We start from the raw sequence: 22,651 nt of genomic DNA on the forward strand, positions 1-22,651 counted from the left end.
CATTCGTACAGTCATACACTTCATTATGCTCACTAGGTATATACTAAACAATAACAGAAAGAAATACATGTTTTATTTAACGATGCACCCAACATATTTTATTTACGGTTATATGGCATCAAACATATGGTTAAGGACCACAGATATTGAGAGAGGAAACCCGCTGTCGCCACTTCATGGGCTACTCTTTCTGATTAGCAGCAAGGGATCTTTTATATGCACCATCCCATAGACAGGATAGCACATACCACAGCCTTTGATATACCAGTCGTGGTGCACGGGCTGGAGCGAGAAACAGCCCAATGGGCCCATCGACGGGGATCGATCCCACACCGACTGCACATCGAGCGAACACTATACCACTGGGCTACGTCCCGCCACAAACAATAACAGAGACACAAATATGTTGATATATTTTTTCATGATACGATAATTTCGTAAATAGATTGTCAAAATAGGCCTGACAAGACACTGAAAACTGTAACAGAGGCAAACACTAATGTCAACATACATATCACTAGGCTCCTCAGTTAATACATATCAATAACTGTGACATATATCAGTAGATTCCTCACCTCTGTACACACATTACTAGGTCATTAATAGTTACTGTCAACATATATACCTAAAGTCTGAACCACATTGTTAACAACCACGATCAATTACTCTGCTACCTTGAGATTTGTCTGTACAGAAATTATGAAAAAATTCATTGCAATGACACAAGATTCCACATGTCACTAATATTGGCTTTGCTGAAATCTAGGACAAAAAGCATGTAGGGTGCCATTTTAAAAAAAAAAAAATATTTTATCGAATTCTGTCCAAGAGGGTGGAAGGATGTGACATAATCTAACAAAGATATGACATGCATTATAGTATAAAGCAATTGTGGTGACGTCATATTAATTACGTCACATACTTCGGAGTCTTCCACCACTCTTGAAGAGTATTTAAAAAAAAGTAAAATGGTAGACAGCAAAATATTACATGTTTTTTGTCATCGGATGTTACAACCTTGAATGTGGAATCTATGTTACAACCTTGAATGTGGAATCTATGTCAATGTAATGTTTTTGTCACGATGTTCGCCTGGATAAAAGGGGGGGGGGGGGGGGGGGGGGGGGAGAGAGAGAGAGAGAGAGAGAGAGAGAGAGAGAGAGAGAGAGAGAGAGAGAGAGAGAGAGAGAATCTAACAGGTAGGAGATTAATTTATTGTAGATGTTAACAATGTTGTTTGGACTTGAAAAAATTATCTGTGAACCGTGAATAAAATACAAAGTTAAAGCAATACCCAGAAGAGTAAAGTAGTTTATATCGATTCTATGTACATGGACATGTAGCCAATGTAGGCTATATTGAAAATAAAGGTTTTTCAAACTCCCAAATAGCTGGGGTAATAAAATAGAATAACAAATGAGTTACAAGTTATTATCAAATTTATGTCCCAAGTGAAATAATTTTCACTTGGGACATAAATTTGATGATAACTGGTAACTCATTTATTATCCTCTGTTCAATTTAGGATCCTTAACTGACATATCACTACTCCTCAACTGTCAACATATATCTCTAGGTTCCTTAGTCAATAAATACCACTAGGCTCCTTAGTTAATAAATACCACTAGGCTCCTTAGTTAATAAACATCACTAGGCTCCTTAGTTAATAACTATCACTAGGCTCCTTAGTTAATAACTATCACTAGGCTCCTTAACAGTTGTCAACATATATGTATCACAAGACTCCCTGGTTACTAAATATCAATAGGCTCCTTGACGTAAATCAACAATCAGTCAATGAATATCACTAAGTTCTTTAGTTGATATGCATCACCAGGATCCTAACTGCAACCCATATTGCTGGACTCCTTAGTTGTCCATATATATATCACCAGGCTTCTTAACAGTCATAGTATATTACAAGGCTGCTCAGATGTCAATATATCCCACGAGGCTCTGACACTATTACACAGGGGTGCAGACAAATGGGGAAAATGTCCAGTCAGCTGAACTGGTACCTGTTTACTGGAATTCCTACTAGTTCATGAGACTACAGCACAGGATAATATTGTTATAATACATTGTACATCCGTAACTTCAAAATGACAATCCACCAACTTCCTCATTTCTCCCACCACCCTACATTTTTGTCTGCAAATATGTTAAGGTTAAATCTAAACCTTTGTCCTTGCAAGATGTTTAAATAAATATGTAGGTTTATTTCTCTCCAGAATTGAATACATGATGTTGGTTTCTGACTCTGCTGTGATGCTCACAGAAACATGCGGAGATTACTGAGTTTTACAAGTGTTCACGTCGGTGGATTCAGACTCATCGGTGGGGTTTTTTGACACTTCGGGGATTTTGAAGTGAGGTTCTGTTCTCGAGATGGGGGATCTTTTCTTCCAAATGTTGTCGAGACTAAAAACCACAGAGTCGTCAGCACATGCTGTAAAAGAAACCAATGAATACATCTAAATACAGTGTAACATAAAAGCAACCTCCCCCCCCCTCCACCAAAAAACCCCAACAACACAAAAACAAACAAAGAAAACAATGAACTCAAAAATCAAAATACGTAAATGAGATTTGAAATGGGAACATAAATGTCTAAACACTGAGAAAACTAAATTTTGCCAACTAACAGTGGAATCAAAGGAAAATACCCAACAATGTGGGGATTTGGAGCCTTCCTGAAAACAAAATCAAACAAAAAGCCCTTCGGTTTGCTACAGCCTCTACAGGTAGACCATTTAATTTTGCATTACCCCTTACACCCATCCATATAGAATGTCTGAAATTTAATGTGTGAGCAAAAAAACAAAACACCCCAGTTTACACAACACCAGACTTGCACGAACATGATACAAATGTAACTACATGTATTGCTGTGGCAATTGTTAGAGGCCTGCATGAAGTAAAAATCCACAACTTTAGTGGCTGTAGGTGGGTTAACACCTCGTTAGAACAAAACAAAAATGGAGAAAGAACACTTATGAAGAAATGATGACAGGAAAATCCATGGTAATGCTCTCATAATTTTGATGAGATGAATGGATTATAGACTCCGACTCGGAACTCTATTTACGTGCCCATATACCAGAGAGGTTTCAGGCATGTCCGTCCCAGGTTTGATCTCTGGCATGGCTGGATGAGCTGACCTGGGACGGACATGGATTATAGAAGACACAATTTCTAGAATTGGCCACTGGCGAAGTCAGAGACCAAGTCCAGGGTGGGCGTGCCTGAACCCTTGTGGATATGGGCACGTAAAAAAGAGTTCCTGATTGCCGTTTCTATGATGCAATAACCAAGATGAATAATGACACTTTGACACTATTAATAGATTTTGCCGGAGAAAAAAACAATTTAAAAAGAATGAAAGGGGGAGGGGAGAGGGATTGAGGAGAGAGAGAAAGACAAATCTATGCATTTTTATTGTCACCTTTGTGCAAAAAACAAACCCAAGGGAAATTACCTTGATGTTTTTCTGGAGATGGAGGTGGCAAGGATATGTTCTCCTTGTTCATTCTGCAAAATAAAACAATGCACCTTCTTACTGCATATTGTGGAAATGTATAATGTCACATTACATTCCATCCTGAGTACTGTGGACCAGAACACTGGCACATAAGTACATGAAATGTGATGTTTCGATTCACAGTTTGTTGAACACAACTCAACAGTCATTTCAAAGTCAAGTACAACTACATCAAAATACAGAGTAACTTCCCTTCTGGTTTGGTTGTTCTTCGTGCACTAATTATACAATTAACTCTGACAATGATATACATTTAATACACAAATAACATATGATATTTAATTAGTATTTACACTGTTAGCATTGACATTATTATTACTGTTATTATTACAAATTTAATTAATTGTTTTGATAACAACAAGCTTATTTATTTTTTATTTCATATTTAAAAAATTTATTATTTAATAGTATTCCTATAGAAAAACATACATCTGAAATATGTATGGTATGCAGAAAATTTATTTTAAATTCCAGAAAGCACATTATACATTTAATATTTAAAATTAATGCTTTACAAAAATATTCTGAAAAAATAATCCACATAAACAAAAGAAAAATCTACTCCACTGAAGTTAAAACAAACTGTTTTATCCTTTCATGAATACTCACCTGACATTTGGCATTAACCCCAATTTAACACACCACTCCACTGCAAAAAATACACCTTGATCTAGAGGTAAAAACTATTATAATTCTTGGCCCCTTCAGGTGAGGTATAATTACCTAGGGATGAAGTTTGCAGTTTAAATTACCTCAAGCCAGGGTCAAATGTCAGAAAGCATTGTAAGCCTAGTTTTGCATGTAAACATAAATCTATGACTTAACCACAATTGTTATTACTATTAACAGTACAACTAATGTAGTTTAAATTACACGTTTCATTTTCTTTTGTCCTTAAAATGCTCCATTTTTTCTAACGATGTCATTTTCTGTGTGAAATACATGACTATTATAATTGCTAGTTGCACATACGTAAACTGACCATGTTTGGTGAAATTGGCTCCTCCATGGGTCTATTACTGGTATGCAAACTAAGGTGTTTTTTTGTTTGTTGTTTTTTTAAGAACTGTCAAAATACTGCACATGTGTCAGTTACATTGTTCCATCCAATGATGGATGGAACTAGTGACATTTCATGGGGACTACCAACTTGTTTTAGGCTAACACCACAAGAGACAAGCATCTTTTGCACTTGGAGCTTCAAGGACCAAAATGTGGAGGTGAACAGTGAAAGAAATTGAAAAGATAGGAGTTGCCAAATTGAGAAGAAATAAAATGGAATTCAAAGGAGGGAACAGAAAGGGGCAGTGCAATATAAAAACCCCACAAACCCCCCCCCCCCAAAAAAAAAAAACCCACACACTCAAACTAATAATAAAAAAAAACCTACTAAAACAATAAAGCTACTTGTTCCCCAGATGAATGAAAAATGTTCTACTCATCACTAACTACATTCATTTGCACCTTTTTCCATGTGGACTGCCCCGAACATCCCAAAAACCAATCATTGGCTAAAACTGTCCACTTTTATGAAGGGTACTTGCATCTGACTCTGACGATGTAACAGACTCTACTGGTAGCACTAAACCAAATAACTTCCGGCTGGGTCAAAGTTTGAGGTGCACCCAACGTTTGACAGAGAAGTGAACACCACAAGTCCTGTGATTGGTTATAAATGTGAGTGTGTTGGTTGTAAAAAAATAATAGTTTCATCTGGGTAAAACAAATATGCAATTTTATTTCATCTAGTACCAATGTGTCAAGTAGCCTTGTGCTTGAAACATGTATGGGGTACCTGTAAAAAAAAAGTACTCTAATTTTGCGCGGAACTAGGGTAGTCATAGACGCTACCAGTTATCTCAGAAACAAACAGCTTGACCCCCAATTTTTTCTGATTTACTTTAAGTGTGAGGGGTGGTAGTATTTATATCCGTGGCGTTTATGTTGATTGATACGCTGCAGGTAGGAGTTTTAGTCACATATGTTACTATTGTCGTCTATGGGATTTGATTTGGTAGTATACACCCTACTACACTGTTGAAAGGTTGGGTTACAGTGTGGAAACAAACTGCATGTTGTGACTAACCTTGTAACACTGCGCAGTTGATGTCTCAGAGATTTGTTCTCGTCTTCTAACCGCGCCATCTGCTTCTCCAGTCTTTTCTTCTCGCTTTCCAGCATGCACACAGAAAAATAGTCCACCGTGCCGCTGCGGCTCATGAACGATTTCGGTCCATCAGTGTCAGAAAGCGACTGCGAACTCTCAACTTTTTGTCCTTCATCAGTCTGACAAACTGGAAAGAAACAGAAACTATCCCGTCAGTTTTTAAGATACATATACTTTCAGGAATTGAAATAATCATAGTGTATGGTAACCCATATGCAGGTCTTTTTCTTTTGTCTGGTTGTTTCAGTTGTTTGGAGGGTTTTTTTTTGTAGATTTTGTGTTTTGTTTTTCAAACATACTGTATCATATATAAATAATTTAGTTATTCATAAATATACACCTGGAAATTAATTAAGCATCACCTGAACAAGTAGTTGTCCGTGCAAACAGTGTTTAAACTAGATAATGAGGTGGGGGTTTTTTGGGGTTTTTTTTGACATATTCTGTACCTACTAGATATTTACTGAGATGGCATACATAAATTGTTGCCATTATATTGTATGTATATACATGTAGGAGAGGGTCTAGTAAGTTGGCAAACTTGTGCCCAATATGTTTGTTGTTCATGCAATAAAATGTTTTCAATAAAAAAAACATATGTAAATTACTTATGAATAGCACACATAAGTGTGATTCCAGTTAAACTAGATGGTGCCTAATTAATTTCCAGATGTGTTAGTCAATCTGTGAAACCAGTCATTACGCGTAATGCCTAAACAAATCAGTCATTTCGCGAAGTGCCTATGACCACCAGGCGATACGCGAAATGACAGAAAATTCCAGGCATTTCATGAAATGACTAAAAAGTGCTATCTATAATACCATACCACACAAGTCTTAATGTAATGCTTTATTTAAACTCAAATCAAATAATTTCAGAAGTTGTACTTGAAGATGAAGTTGAATGTTAACCAAGTAGTCAGTGTCAAATCATGACAGTAACATATTGGTATAGAAAGGTCACCAACTTTGTACAGTTTACATCAGCATCAGTAAGTAAACGCTGGGGGCACAAATCAAATTTATTGTGTGTAAACTTCCAGTTTAGAATCTCTGCTATCACACAAATTGCGTAGACCTACATATTGTTCTCATCACAATCTATGATTATTCCGAGAATAATAAATCCCAGAAACATGTTTAGTTTTATAGAGATGAAAGTCATATGGTGCTGTATCACAGATTTGTACTAATGAATGTAGCCATGTCTTAATCCATTTGCTTATATAAACACAAAGCAAGGCTAGGTTTGAGAATAAACCAGCGAACCATTACAACTAATCAGGGATCAAAAGAAGCTCCTAGATAACAAAAAAAAGTTGGCTTTGTTTAACGACACCTCTAGAGCACATTGATTATTAATCATCAGCTATTGGATGTCAAACATTTGGTAATTCTGACTCGTGGTCAGTAGAGGAACCCACAACATTTTCTTAATACAGCAAGGGATCTTTTATATGCACTTTCCCACAGACAGGAAAGCACATACCAAGTCCTTTGGTTGGAACGACAAAAAAACCCAATCAGTTGAACGGATCCACTGAGGTGGTTCGATCCTGCGACACAAGCACCTCAAACGAGCACTCAACCAACTGAGCTAAATCCCACACCCTAGATAACAAGACATCAATAATATAGCAGATTCTGATTTGTTTGTTTAATTACCAGAAACTTTTGTTGGTAATATTCAAGTGTTACTTAGCATATTTTCTATAAGATTCTTTAATCTGAAACTATAGCAAAAGTTGAATATTAAGTTATTGTATAATAATAAATAATTAATATTAAGTAGTATTTTAAATCGTATAATCAATATACTTATCCTTATTTGTTCTTAAAATGTGATTTTATCAATATTTAAGACCAAAAGCCTGTATACAAGTGTCAATAATAAGACTTGAATCACTTTAGTCATTTTGCGTAATGGCTGGCCATGATTTTCAGTCATTTCGTGAAATGCCTGTTATTTTCAGTCATTTTGCGTATTGCCTGGTGGTCATAGGCACTTCGCGAAATGACAGATTTGTTTAGGCATTACGCGTAATGACTGGTTTCACAGATTGACTGTAACATATACACGTACATACATAAATTAGTGTACTTACATAGATATTTGCATGTGTATTTGTGTCACCATGTTCATATAAGCATGGATTCAAGACCCCCACCCCCCACTCCCTACAAAGCTTGACTTGGCTAATGTTTCAGGGGGCAATAAAACATTAAAAAATATACTAATAAAATTAAAGACTAACCATTGTGAAAGCTGGGTGACTGATAACAATAACTGTCAATAATACGTACAGGTTCTGTCACAGGTGTGTTCTATGCGTCTGAGCTGAGCTTTCAGACGAGTTATCACTGTATCTTTGTAGGCCACTGTCGTATCTTTCCCTGAAATGCTGTTATAAAAAGAGTCTCGTTTAGATAACTTTAAATGCACTAAAGAACCATGTGAAGAGAAATTCCCGACTTTGTAGCAATTTACCGATGCCATTTAACCATACCAATAACTAAATTGTGCTGAGTGTGTGCATCGTTAAATAAAACGCTTCCTTTTTCCTTGAAGCAATTTTTACGATTCCAACTAATCAAGCTTTTTTAACCAGTTCAATGCACATCTGTCCATTGCTGAAAAAGTACAGTTAGTCCAATGAGGTCCTGAATCCAGTTCAAGCCCTTTTCCTTCCATTTGCATAAATGGATGTTCCTAAAGTTTTCCAAGTTGGACTAGTGCAGCTGACAAATATTCATCAGTGAATAATTAAAATTACACATTAATTACATTTCCTTGCTTAGAATATACATGTAAATGTTTGTATATCCAATGTGATTCTGGTCATCCTAATATTTGTAGTAGCTCAAACAAAATTTAAAAATTTCTAATATATATTATATTTTTATTATATATATATATACAGATAAAATTATTGAAAGTTAAATTCCAATTTGAACTCTATAAAACTAGAAACAATGAGAAGCCAAGATATATTCACAAAATGCTAGTCTAAGCAAGAAATGTAATTATTAATGTCATTTTAATCATCTAGAAGGAGCTGTTGGCCGGAAACAATGGCTATGAAGTCGGCCATGTTTTTTTAATAGCTACCTTATACAGATAAAAACAGGTTCATTAATAAAGCTATGCACAAGAAATGTTTACTGGTTTTCTGAATCTAAATACCATTAAAAACACAATGTCTTCTCACACTACTCAGTGTTCTAACTGGGTGAAAATTAAAGAGGGGTGGCTTCCCAATCTCACCATCCTCCTAACAAAAAACCCAACAACAGAAGGAAGGAAGGAAATGTTTTATTTAACGATGCACTCAACACATTTTATTTACGGTTATATGGCGTCACATATGGTTAAGGACCACACAGATATTGAGAGAGGAAACCCACTGTCGCCACTTCATGGGCTACTCTTTTCGATCTTTTATATACACCATCCCACAGACAGGATAACACATACCACAGCTTTTGGTATACCAGTTGTGGTGCACTGGCTGGAGCGAGAAATAGCCCAATGGGCCCACCAATGAGGATCAATCGCAGACCGACTGTGCATCATGCTTTACCACTGGGCTACGTCCCACCCCTCCCCCAACAACAGAAAGGCAAAAAACCCCAAAAACAACCCAAAACCCCTCCAAAAACCCCAACAAAACAAAAAAAAAAAAAAACGAAAAAAAAAACAAAAAAAAACCATACATTTGAAAGCTTGATTGCCATGTATATTTGTGTGTTAGTCGACTCTGTGAATAGAACTACCCCTTATTTTGCCCCTCAGTATCTGGTACCAAAACAAATTTATCTTTTATGTAAATCAGTCAGTTACTGTCAGACTGTTAACCATTTGTTTTCCTGGACCGGAGATTACCGATATGATAAAAATAAAATAATTCTTTTATTGCTGAAATAAAATATAGCATTTATTGCGTGTATCCAACACACAAATGGATACTGGTATGGAACAAAATGGAGGATGTTAAAAACACTGTTAGATTATGTAACAATAAGCTACTGAGGTTTTCGTCATATCCTTATATTGCTGTGGTTTGTTTACACATCAATTTCTTTTCATAAAGTGTGCATTATTAAATAGCAGAGAATGTAGAAATGAAATCTAGGTGCAGTAAAATAGAGTAGGTTGTGAACAAATAAAAGAGGGGTGCAGGAAAATAATGGGGGGGGGGGGGGTGGAAAAATATGAAAGGGGGCATATTCAGAACACTTGGCTCTGAGTTTACAAAGACTAAAAGTCTGAAGACTTAAAAGAGTCAGACTCTATGTTAAAGCCACAATGTATAAATCTAATAAATAGATCACCGATATTGAATGTACATATTTTGAAAACCTTAGATTTTGTCAAGCCAATGTGTCACTGTGTGTACATACGTTTCTTCGAATTCCTTTTCTTTAGACCTCAACTCATGCTTCACGCGATGCACTTCGAGGTTCATGTTCTTCTTCTCGTTTTCCAGCTGAGTGATGAGTTCTGAAAACCGGAGGAAATAAATCTGAACTACATTGGGAACTGACAGGAACGTCATCACTGATCATTGGTTATATACTCTTCAAAAGAAGAAACGCAAAACCACATTGTCGTAACATTTGGAGAATTGATTTAATTATTGAATGGTGAGTCCGATAATTACCAAATGTTGCAGGATTGTTCACAATTCACTCTAGTCCACCAAGGTCAAGGTCATCTGGAGTCAATACCGGGTGTGGCCTCCGCGTGTGTTGACAACTGCCTGGCACCGCCTGCCCATTGAAGCAACCAGAGTATGGATGACGTCCCGGGGGATGGTGGCCCACTCGTCCTGCAAGGCTGCTGCCAGCTCGGGCAGGGTCTGGGGCTGTGGTTGTCGCTGTTGGAGGCGTCGGTCCAACTCGTCCCATAGATGCTCAATTGGGTTCAAATTCGGTGATGTCGATGGCCAAGGAAGGACATTAATGTTGTTGTTCTGTAGGAAAGCCGTTGTGAGACGTGCTGTGTGAGGCCTGGCGTTGTCATGTTGGAACACTGCGTTGGCGTTGGCCATAACTGGAATGATGTGTGGCCGGAGGATCTGGTCAATGTAGCCCTGTGCATTCAGGTTGCCCTGCACGTGGACCAGGTCAGTTCTGCCAGTGTGTGAGATGGCTGCCCACACCATGACACTACCCCCGCCGAATCTGTCCACTTCCTGCACGCAGTTTGCCGCATAACGTTCACCACGACGCCTATACACGCGACATCTTTCATCATGACGTCGGAGCAGAAATCGGGACTCGTCACTGAACCACACCTGTCTCCATCGCAGTTGAGGCCATTGTCGATGAATCTGGCACCACTGCAGTCGGAGTCGACGGTGTTGTGGTGTTAAGATGACACCTCGAACTGGACGTCTGGCACGAATTCCTACCTCACGTAGGCGGTTCTGTACGGTCTGGTCGGATATCCTGCGCAAACCTGGTATTGCTGCGGCTGTGGAGGTGGCAGTAGTCAATCGTTCCCGAAGGTGGCGTACCCGGATGTAGCGGTCCTGCCCGGGGGTAGTGACCCGTGGTCGACCGGATCTAGGGAGGTCACGTGTTGATCCATGTTGCTGGTAACGGTCCCACAGTCTGGAGATGGTGCTTGGGGACACATGGAATGCCCTGGCAACGGCCGTTCTGGATCGCCTGCGTCTAGTCGGCCGATGGCATTGTTTCTCTGCGGTTCACTGAGACGTGGCATGTCCTGGATTGTCAACTGTCGGCCAGATACAGAGGCCAGGCAAGCGAACACCCTGCACTTTTATACTGTCGGTGTTCATGTTGCATGTGCAGACAACGCACGTGCAGTGGTGACATGGTTTGCATGTGGCTGCATTTTTGCGAATATTCACATTTTGGAACTTTATTGTACAGTAGCTGCGTTTTATCGAATGTAACCGTGGGAATGTGTTTGGGACATGCAATGACCTTATATTCACAAAGCATGAACCGGTAGGAAACATAAAATCGGAGTTATAACCCATTTGTACCCTTTTGCGTTTTTTTTTTTGAAGAGTATATATATAATTGCTTTAGACAAACTGACTGACTTTCGATTACAGCATCAGTTAGAATAAATGTAAACTTTGATGCAACCAGTCTTGTAGCACTTGCTCGAATAGGGAAAAAAACATTTAACCACAGAGCCTCCACCCAATATATTTAAAAATCAATTTAACACATATTCATATAGGTAGTTTAAAAAACAACATTGTATCTGCTGAAGGCATGGAGATCCCACATGTTGAAATACAAAAGTTTCGACAGGACAGCACATACTACACCCTATGAAATACCAGCCATGGTGCACTGGCTAGAATGATAAAACCCATCAAGGTCCATTTTCAGACAAACAGTTGGATCACTCAGATTGAATTTGTCAATCTTTGACTTTTTTTGTATACAATTTCTTCACAGCCAGGATATCACATACCTTTGTCTTACTCTTAGATAAACCAGTCATGGTATTACATTAAACTTCTTTAAGTCAAGACGAAAAACCAACAAACCACCTCTTCTTGAAAATAGGTGATCTAAACGAGAAAACGATTTCTCTTGTGAAATTTACCAACCTTCTTTTCTGGCATCTTCCGATTTCCAGCTCTCTTCCTTTTGTTCATATTCAAAACACTTCAGCATCATATCCTACAAAATACATAATCATATCCAAGAAACTGGAGACAGAGGGGCAATCACGTGTTAGAGCAGAAACTTGTGTATACAAAGTTCGCACCAGCTGCCAGTACATGTTAAAATGCTTAGAAAGCTGTTTCTGTGAGTCATGATAATTTTGTGAACAGAGTATTGCTAAAACTGCAAATGAATAATGATCGCAATACTTTAATCAAGCAATAATACGATGACATTGTTAAAAGTAAAAGAACAAAACAAAGAACAAAACAGAGCACCAAAATACTGAAGGAGAAAAAAGGTAGTTGCAGTCATGTGACCGGAAAAGGAAGATTTTGGCCATCCCATTGGCTGTTGGGATGTTCAGACATAGGGGAAAATGCCCTTTTTTTGTGTTAGGTGAAGTAGAAAAGAAATGAAAGTTGCAAAGTATTAAAGATACCTATCCTACAATTTAAAAGCTATTTTGCGATAATTGATCAGGTTACACAAATACAAATTTTGTAGATAAACATCATGTGACTTGACTTCTGGTTATCTACAATTTTGAAATATTGTCCCCTGTAAAACATTACTTTACTGCATTATTACTGTGTCATTCAGTAGAAGGAAACTTGTACAAAAACATTATAGATGCATCATAAGTTATCACCTCATAATAGCAAGATGATATTTTATTAAAATCATGGACATCAACAAAAAACATATTTAAAATAATGATCCAACCTTCAAGGTTTCCCCTCTTGACTGGGCCTCTTCCCTCTCTTGTTCCATCCGTCGGATGTTTCTTATTCGCATTGCATACTGTAATCAAAAATGTTCTTTAGTTATGGAGTCATAGCATAGTCAGTCTGTCTGGAAATACAACTGCGTTTTATATCCAAGAAAAAAAGGTTCTCCAGAATATTTATTCTAAGTCTAAAACTAACCCTAATGTTTGAACTGAACAAATCATTGGAGCCCAGTATTTTGGCAGCAATGAAATTACATGTATATAGCAGGCAGAACATTTTATATCATCACTTATAACAGTAGTTGATTTCTCTTGTAATTAATGCATCACGAAAAACAAGTGAGGCTACTTCTCCCCACTATGAAACCTGCTTTTACCAATGGCTTTTCCTGAATTTTTGTTTAATAATAATATACACACAACCCACAAAATAAAACATTATTGAAACCATATATGGAAAAAACACCAAAACAATCCACACGCAAAATAATATGAGTGCCTCCCACACCACTTCTGGAACAATCTTAGCTTAAAAAAGTTTGTTTTGTTTAACGACACCACTAAAGCACATTGATTAATTAATCATCGGCTATTGGATGTCAAACATTTGGTCATTCTGACACGTGGTTATCACAGGAAGCCCGCTACATTTTCCTAATGCAGAAAGGGATCTTTTATATGCACTTTCCCACGGGCAGGAAAGCACATACCATGGCAAAACATGTGCTAGGCAAAAACCAAAAGCAGACTTCTGCATGTAGGTAATCATACATATAATCAATGAATTAAATGTTATGAAAGTCATGAATTTTGCCACAAATATCATGAAGCATCATCCCACCTATCATGTTTTAAAAATAGAATGCAACATGTCTTACATCTATCATGAATCTTCTTTCCACATTCTCCATCTTTTTGTGAAGAGGAGCAGTTTCCTGAAAAGAAAAGGGACAAAAAGACTAGTTACATTTACGAGTGGAATGCAAGGTTATTGTACACTTTCGATGTTTTAATTGACAGCCAATATTCCGAGAATCCATCTGCTGTCACTCAAAACATTAAAAAAAGTGTTCAAATATGCACATTATTTTATGTATTTAAAAAACATTTAAGTGAAAAAATATTTTTTCACAAAAATTAATCCATTAGTCAGAAGGATAAATGTTTCCTGATTTTATTACTATTTATTACTGTGACCATAAAAAGTTTATTGATCAGATCTGTTCTGTTTCTACTTTCTAATATTTTGAGTACGAATGTACATGCAACAGAAGAGCTAGAGGATTTTGACCATGGCTTATAAATTCTGACCATCTCTGATCCCATAACTAGTAAATTTTTTTTAGATGTTAATTGACATTGCAAAAATATCCAAGGAAAAAAGGGAGAAAAAACAACAACATCCACAATGTATTGTAGTTGATTTTAACACCAACCTGTTCTATTGGTGGCCAATCACTTTGATTACCAATTGACATTATTCTTTCCACAATGACTTCCACCTGCAAAACATTTACATTAAATGATAAAACATATTTTTCTGTACATCTCCATTAATAATTTCACTTTCTCTCAGTTTGTTCTATTGCATCTAGAACAGTATTGAATTTTTTTTTAATAATAATAGGGATAATCCTGACCCCATTCGCCCCCACCCATAACACATTATTTAATGAACAGCTGTTAATGGCCTGCATACAGTAATTACGACACTTGGTTTTGAGTATGAGTGAAAATAATTAAATATTACTTTAATGACACATAGACATTTTTTAAAACTGACTATATGGTGACTAGCGTAAGATGATTTCAACAACTGAACTACGATAGTGATGAAGAAACCCACTGTCACCAGATATTCAACGAATGCACCAAGTGGCGAATATATACATGTATTATACATGGCTCTCACAAATGAATGCACCAAGTGGCAAATATGATATGTATTATACATGGCTCTCACAAACGAATGCACCAAGTGGCAAATATGGTATGTATTATACATGGCTCACCCAAGCGAAAGCACCAACTGGCGAATATGATATATATTATACATGGCTCTCACAAACAAATGCACCAAGTGGTGAATATGATATGTATTATACATGGCTCTCACAAAAGAATACACCAAGTGGCGAATATATGTATTACAGGGTTCTGCCCAGGATTTCTTGAATGGTGGCAAGTTTTTCCCCACTGGATTTGTCAGCAAAAGGCGGATGTGGCGGGGGTCTGTGAATTTTTTTAAAATGCAGGCCCTCAATGCGATCTGAGCAACTCATAAGGCCCCTAATACAGTTTAAAATCTTGGGAATTTTTTTCAGATTTTTAATGTAATTTTTTTCTATTTTCCTCTGATCCTTGTAATAACACCATATGATATGATATACCAACCTGCTTATAAATAATATGTTTGTTTGTTTTATTTTGTGTGCTGATAGTTTGTTATGCTTCACTGCTGAATGAAATAAAAAAGATATAATTTGTGATGCATTTGTTTATTTTGCTATAATAAGCCTATTGATAATCTATTCATTCCAAAGACAAGGGGACAGTGAAGATAGATAATGTTGCAATGGTCAGCAAGGCAGGGAAATCACAATTCACAATGGATTTTCTGGATCTGCCACTGGTTAATATATATTTTTAGCTGTCAATCCAGACACATACAATTTTATTCAAAGTTTGAAACCATTAGTTAACTGTATATAATGTTTTAATGTATTTAATGTTATTATGTAAATTATTTTTTCACAGGCATCGCCGTATTCTTTGCATGAAAACCTCCACCAATGTCTTTAAAGCACTGTAGCAAACGCGTTGATTAATTAAATTTACAAACTGCGCAATAATTATTACTAACTCCTATTACGAGATATGCTCAACCAAATACATGTATTAAAACAATAAAGAACAATAATAAAAAAGAAAAAGAAAAAAGAAACTAGATCTATAGATCGAACTAAAATCTCGCGACATTGTCGCGATGATCTAAAGTTAGACAACAAACACGCTACATCAGTCAGACTGGTTTTTACACTCACTTACGTTAAACGTATTGATAAGGTTGGGAACCAGTTAAACCGCTTGGCTATTTTCGTTTTGAACTTTGTAATCGTTAGGTTTTTATGAATTAAAAAAATAATAATATAACATCGATTGGCATCGGAAGTATTTTCCGTCAACCATGACATACACAGATTTTATTTGGGAGTATTTTAGGTAAATATTGTGTCAAATACGCAGGATTTCTGTGTCATGTGGATGAGGCGCAGCAGTCGAGCAGACGACAGACGATAGGTCTCAGTGGTGGGCTTAATTCCAAGTAGGCCAGCTAGCTGTGAGATTTCAGCCTCATAAATTGAACAAAATGCCATTCATTTTAATCAAGAGACTACTTATATTCCCATGGGATTGTTCTCACCTAAAGAACTTGTCTAGCGGGCCTATACCCGCTTGTTCATGAGATCGTTTCATGTCATTTTATATCAGCTGGATCAGCGCATGCGCATGGAATAGCAGGTGATTGCAGCGTCACTCGCAGCCGTCTGAGATACTACAGTAAATGTAACGCACGTGGCATAGCCGGTTATGACGCGTGTTTGTTTAAAGTTGCGGAAAGTACATCACAATTCTTTTAAACTGTTTCATGGTGAAAATAAATAATTATTTAATGCCTGGTGATAAAAGTAGTGGTGGTCGGAAAAAGCACTTCTTGAGCTTAGTGGTGGTCGGGCATGTCTGAGTGCTGGAAAGGCCGAACAGTGCCGACCAACGCGGGCAGAATGCTGGTATTATGCATGGCTCTCGAAAACAATTGCACCAAGTAGCAAATATGATATGTATTATGCATGGCTCTCACAAATTAATTCACCAAGTGGCGAATATGATATGTATTATGCATAGCTCTCACAAACAAATACACCAAGTAGCAAATATATATGTATTATGCATGGCTCTCACAAACAAATGCACCAAGTAGTGAATATGATATGTATTATGCATGGCTGTCACAAACAAATGCACAAAGTAGCGAATATGATATGTATCATGCATTCATACACCATGGCTCTCACAAAACCTGTTTTGCCCTTAGGTTAGAATTGCCTTATCTATACCTCACAACAGTGATAGATTCTATGAGTCTACAAAGAGCTACAGATAAAAAGGTAACCAACAACTGAATCAAACACTGAATTAGGAGTGGACAGAGTTCTAGACATAAATACCAAGGGAAGTAAAACTGCTTCCCATTGGCTGTTGAAACATTTGGATGATTCCTTTATAGGGCAAGAAAAGAGCACGGAGATGAGAATAAAAATCATACAAAGAAAATTCTATATCTCACCTTTCTCAGTTCATCCAGCGACTGTCCGTCTGTCAGTTGTTTTGCTCGTGGTTCCTGCAAACATAACCAATGCATTACTTTTTAGAAATGCTGAATTTTGTGGAACATATATTAACAATCACAGATTTATTTTCAAACAAGCTTTCTGAGAATACTACTAAAGCAATACATGTCCCCTACCAGGCCCAACAATTTTTGTATTTCCTAAATTTAAGGGCCATAACTCTGCCAAAAATAGGTAAATCGCCATGAATGTCAAATCTGATTTGTAACAGTACATGATAAAGCTATACACAAAATATTAGATCAATATCTTGTAAAAATGCACCTGGAAAACTATATGTGGAACACAGACGGAGATGAAACCTATAATCCCCCCCCCTGGATTAGTAAAGGACTAAAAAAATCAAAAAAATCCTTTCTTAATAATATTACAGAGCATTAATTGTTTAATCAATGTTTATTGAGTGTTTCTTCCAGAAAGAATTTTTGGGTATAGCGCTATGGAATCGAATATTTTCAATGTGTGGTGAATGCAAACCAGTCGACAGGGGGTATGGGGGTGGGGGGCTACCCCAGAAGGAAGGAAATGTTTTATTTAACGACACACTCAACACATTTATTTACGGTTATATGGCGTCGGACATGGTTAAGGACCACACAGATATTGAGAAAGGAAGCCTGCTGTCGGCACTTCACGGACTACTCTTTTCGATTAGCAGCAAGGGATCTTTTATATGCATCATACAAGACAAGACAGCACAAACCACGGCCTTTGTTACACCAGTGCACTGGCTGGAACGAGAAATAACCAAATGGGCTCACTGATGGGGATCGATCCCACACCGACTGCACATCAAGTAAGTGCTTTACCACTGGGCCACTTCCTGCCCCTGCCTACCTCAGAAAGGAAATGGGTATGGGGTAGGATTAGGGTTAAGAAATTCATACAGTACTAATAAGAGTCATTAATTTTGTTAAAAGGTTAACTTTAAAAAAAAACAAATATGCAAAAAATCTGGGTATGGCACCATAACTGTTTCACCCTCTGGAAGAAACCCTGTTATTAGATGTAATTTCATTTTAAAAAAAAAAAAAAAAAAAAAAAAAGGAAAATTCCAATACTGAATTTATTTTGGTCCTAGTGTACAGAAAATCTGCAACACAATATATCTACCTTTAAACACATCTTCATACTAATTTGTTTTTTCCACTTACATTAGCTACTTTGTCAGCTTGTGCCAGCAACTCATTTTGTTCAGTGGATTCAGATTTTAATTTCTCAATTATAGCTTTCAATTCACCATTCTCCTACAATGTAAAATAGATGAGAAAAATTATTTAAAAATAAAAGAACTCATGAATCAATGAACATTTTTATAATACACAGCACAATCAATAAACTTCACATGGTATAAATACAGAATGTGACATAAATTATTCACAATATAAATGGTTAAAATTATTACATTTGCTGGGGGGGGGGGGGGGGGGGGGGGGGAGTAAGATTTAAGAATTATGCAGGAATAATATGAGGTAGCATGAACTGAACATCAGAACAACATGTTATCAATGACCACCATTCCAAGTGTTCTTCCATAGCTGAAAAGGGTGTGCAACATGACAATGCAATTTTCACAGGTACATAGATCCCAGTGAATAACAATAAGAATGATGCAGGATTCGTAAAATCAGTATGACTCATATGCAAGTGTAATACATTTTTTTATATTTTTTTTATTGTTATGAATAACAAGGATAGTCTCAAAATGACATCATATTTCACATGTAGCATGAACTAAACATCAGAACAACATGTTATCAATGACCACCATTCCAAGTGTTCTCCCATAGCTGAAAAGGGTGTGCAACATGACAATGCAATTTTCACAGGTACATAGATCCCAGCGAATAACAATAAGAATGATGCAGGATTCGTAAAATCAGTATGACTCATATGCAAGTGTAATACATTTTTTTTTTTTTTTTTATTGTTATGAATAACAAGGATAGTCTCAAAATGACATCATATTTCACATGTAGCATGAACTAAACATCAGAACAACATGTTATCAATGACCACCATTCCAAGTGTTCTCCCATAGCTGAAAAGGGTGTGCAACATGACAATGCAATTTTCACAGGTACATAGATCCCAGCGAATAACAATAAGAATGATGCAGGATTCGTAAAATCAGTATGACTCATATGCAAGTGTAATAAAAAAAAAAAAAATTTTTTTTATTGTTATGAATAACAAGGATAGTCTCAAAATGACATCATAATTCACATGTGCAGTCTCAGCTAGGGCCGGCCAAGCAACGTCATGTTATGACAACACTTTCCAAAATTACGTCATTTTATACTTATTACACGTGTACTTCGGGTGGTTTTTATTAAGTCGGTTATGTTGACCCATGTGGATAATAAATATACAATATGAAAATCACAAATTGGGAGTGGAACAAAAGTCATGATAATTAATGAAGATATGATCCTGCTACTTGGTTACTTACATCAGCTATTTTGTCAGCCTGTGCCAGCAACTCAGTTTTTTCAGCCAATTCGGCTTTTAATTTCTCAATTAAAGTTTTCACATCACCATTCTCCTACAATGTCAGAAAGAGGGTATTCAAATTTGACACAAAAATGCGAGAGAATTTTTTTTTTCAAGATGAACAAACTGCACAAAACAGAATAAATAAAAGATAATTTGTGGTAACTAAAAGTTAGTTTGTTTTGTTTAATGAAACCACTAGAGCATATTGATTTTTTTATTAATCATTAGCTACTGGATGTCAAACATTTGGTAATTTTGACGTAGTCTTAGAGAGGAAACCCACTACATATTTCCATTAGTAGCAATGGATCTTTTATATGCACCATCCTAGACAGGATAGCCAATACCACAGCTTTTGATATACCAGTCGTGTACTGGTTGAAACGAAAAATAGCCCAACAGGTCCAATGACAGGGATCGATCCCACACCGACCGTACATCAGGAGAGAGCTTTACCTCTGGGCCATGTTATTTAACTAATGGAACCGGTTACTTCATACATTATATTTAACACAAGTGCCTAAACTTATCATATTCTTAAATTAAAAGTAAACATTTTTTAAAAATTTAATTAGGAATTTAACAGAATGAAGTGAAGACACATGCCACTTATTATTTTTTTTACTCAGTATCAAAACATTCCTGTGCATAATCCTTTTTCATAAAAAAAATTTCAGTTATCACCATCAAGCAATTATAATGCCATGATCAAAGTAAAGTAAAGTTTGTTTTATTTAACGACGCCACTAGAGCACATTGATTTTTTTATCTTATCATCGGCTATTGGACGTCAAACATATGGTCATTCTGACACTGTTTTTAGAGGAAACCCGCTGTCGCCACATAGGCTACTCTTTTTACGACAGGCAGCAAGGGATCTTTTATTTGCGCTTCCCACAGGCAGGATAGCACAAACCATGGCCTTTGTTGAACCAGTTATGGATCACTGGTCGGTGCAAGTGGTTTACACCTACCCATTGAGCCTTGCGGAGCACTCACTCAGGGTTTGGAGTCGGTATCTCGATTAAAAATCCCATGCCTCGACTGGGATCCGAACCCAGTACCTACCAGCCTGTAGACCGATGGCCTGCCACAACGCCACCGAGGCCGGTGCCATGATCAAGATTACATCATAATTATCAGAGACTGAGATAAATGAAACAACAGTTTGACAATGGAGTTACACATGTTTAAATCACAACAAAATAAAGGCAAAGATTTGTTGTTTTTTTTACTGTTTTTTATCAATAACAACAATATGTTCAAACACAACAAATACGTTTTCAATTAGATCTGTCCCCTTATTTTGCTATCATTTCCATATTCACTTAGCAAACCGGCAAAAACCCACTCATACATCGTTTTTTATTTTTTTTTTTTTTTACTAATATTAAAAAAACCAAAAACAAATTCTAACACTGAATATATGGAAATTATGAGAGAAACTAGGAACGACAATGTATGAAAATAAAATAACATCTATTTTGGCCGTAAATATGAGAACATCTGTAACCATGCATCTATTTTTAATACCATTTCCCACTACTTTGTTACTTACATCAGCTACTTTGTCAGCCTGTGCCAGCAATTCACTTTTTTCAGCCAATTCAGATTTTAATTTCTCAATTAAAGTTTTCACTTCACCATTCTCCTACAATATAAAGTAGATGACAAAATTATTTCAATTGAATAATAGGGCTATTGAATTGCTCATAAAAACAATGGATATATTTTTATAATACCCAGCACAATTAATAAACGGCACATGGTATTAATACACAATGTTACACATCTGTTCAGTTCAAACAGTATTCACAATGATACATGTTTATAATTATAATATTTGCTTTGAATAACAACTAAGAATTAGGCAGGAATGCAGGCCATAAGATTTAAAATTTCATGGGAAACACTTGTTCGGTTCCATGCCTTGTGATCATGGGAACCCATTGGAAACTAGTTTTTTAAAATAATTATATACATATTATTTTTGTTGAATAGTCGTACTCGATATAATAATCATGGGGAAAAAACATTTGGTTCTGTGATTTTACTGACACGGTACCAGAAACGATTGTTTCCGTGAAATCCCGAGGGCCTGGGAATGTTATGACAGGGTTCGAACTTAACGATCGCCCAATCAATAATTAATAAATAAATAAAAGTACAGCTATGTAGCCTACTTTGCACCATGAAAAAGTGTAGGTCTACTTTAACATATAAACATATGCCCAATATAAGAATAGGTGTAAGGTAAGTTAAGTGGCATGTAAAATTGGGCACAAATTCATGTCGACAAGATTCAGCTCTGGTTATGTGTACACGTCATAGATCGTATTCACTGAATATTATATTTTAGGTTTTTTTTTTAAATTATTATTATTTCATTGAGATGAGGTGGGGGGAGGAAGGGGTTGTGTCGGTTATACCAGTGCTCAACGTTTAGTGAACGCAAGCATCTTTGTTTGTTGGAAATTATATAATCGGGAATTATATAATCCTATTATCTAATTTAATATGAAACGCTAAGCGATTTCGAAAACCTAACACGTGCGTAGCTCGTGTCCTATTTATTTCTGAATTGGTTCAGGAAATAGAAAGGATGGATCCAGATGTTGTCACAATTTCTGATGAGGATGATGATG

The 22,651-nt window shown here is 36.6% G+C and overlaps 1 protein-coding gene across 1 annotated transcript in view; it reads right to left on the reverse strand.

The window, feature by feature from the left end:
• Positions 1 to 402: 402 nt before the first annotated feature.
• LOC121368666 (centromere-associated protein E-like) overlaps positions 403 to 22,651 on the reverse strand; it is a 94,464-nt gene continuing 72,215 nt past the window's right edge. Inside the window, exons 54-66 of the mRNA XM_041493405.1 lie at positions 21,565 to 21,657; positions 19,963 to 20,055; positions 18,665 to 18,757; positions 17,447 to 17,500; positions 14,535 to 14,600; positions 13,977 to 14,033; positions 13,092 to 13,169; positions 12,308 to 12,380; positions 10,110 to 10,209; positions 8,013 to 8,110; positions 5,628 to 5,835; positions 3,479 to 3,531; positions 403 to 2,449 (exon numbers count right to left, since the gene is read on the reverse strand). Of these exons, the coding sequence (XP_041349339.1) occupies positions 2,292 to 2,449; positions 3,479 to 3,531; positions 5,628 to 5,835; positions 8,013 to 8,110; positions 10,110 to 10,209; positions 12,308 to 12,380; positions 13,092 to 13,169; positions 13,977 to 14,033; positions 14,535 to 14,600; positions 17,447 to 17,500; positions 18,665 to 18,757; positions 19,963 to 20,055; positions 21,565 to 21,657 (1,224 nt within the window). The 3' untranslated portion in view covers positions 403 to 2,291. The remainder of the gene's footprint in view (positions 2,450 to 3,478; positions 3,532 to 5,627; positions 5,836 to 8,012; positions 8,111 to 10,109; positions 10,210 to 12,307; positions 12,381 to 13,091; positions 13,170 to 13,976; positions 14,034 to 14,534; positions 14,601 to 17,446; positions 17,501 to 18,664; positions 18,758 to 19,962; positions 20,056 to 21,564; positions 21,658 to 22,651) is intronic.

This window comes from Gigantopelta aegis, chromosome 3 (assembly GCF_016097555.1).
Source record: "Gigantopelta aegis isolate Gae_Host chromosome 3, Gae_host_genome, whole genome shotgun sequence".
Classification (NCBI taxonomy): domain Eukaryota; kingdom Metazoa; phylum Mollusca; class Gastropoda; order Neomphalida; family Peltospiridae; genus Gigantopelta; species Gigantopelta aegis.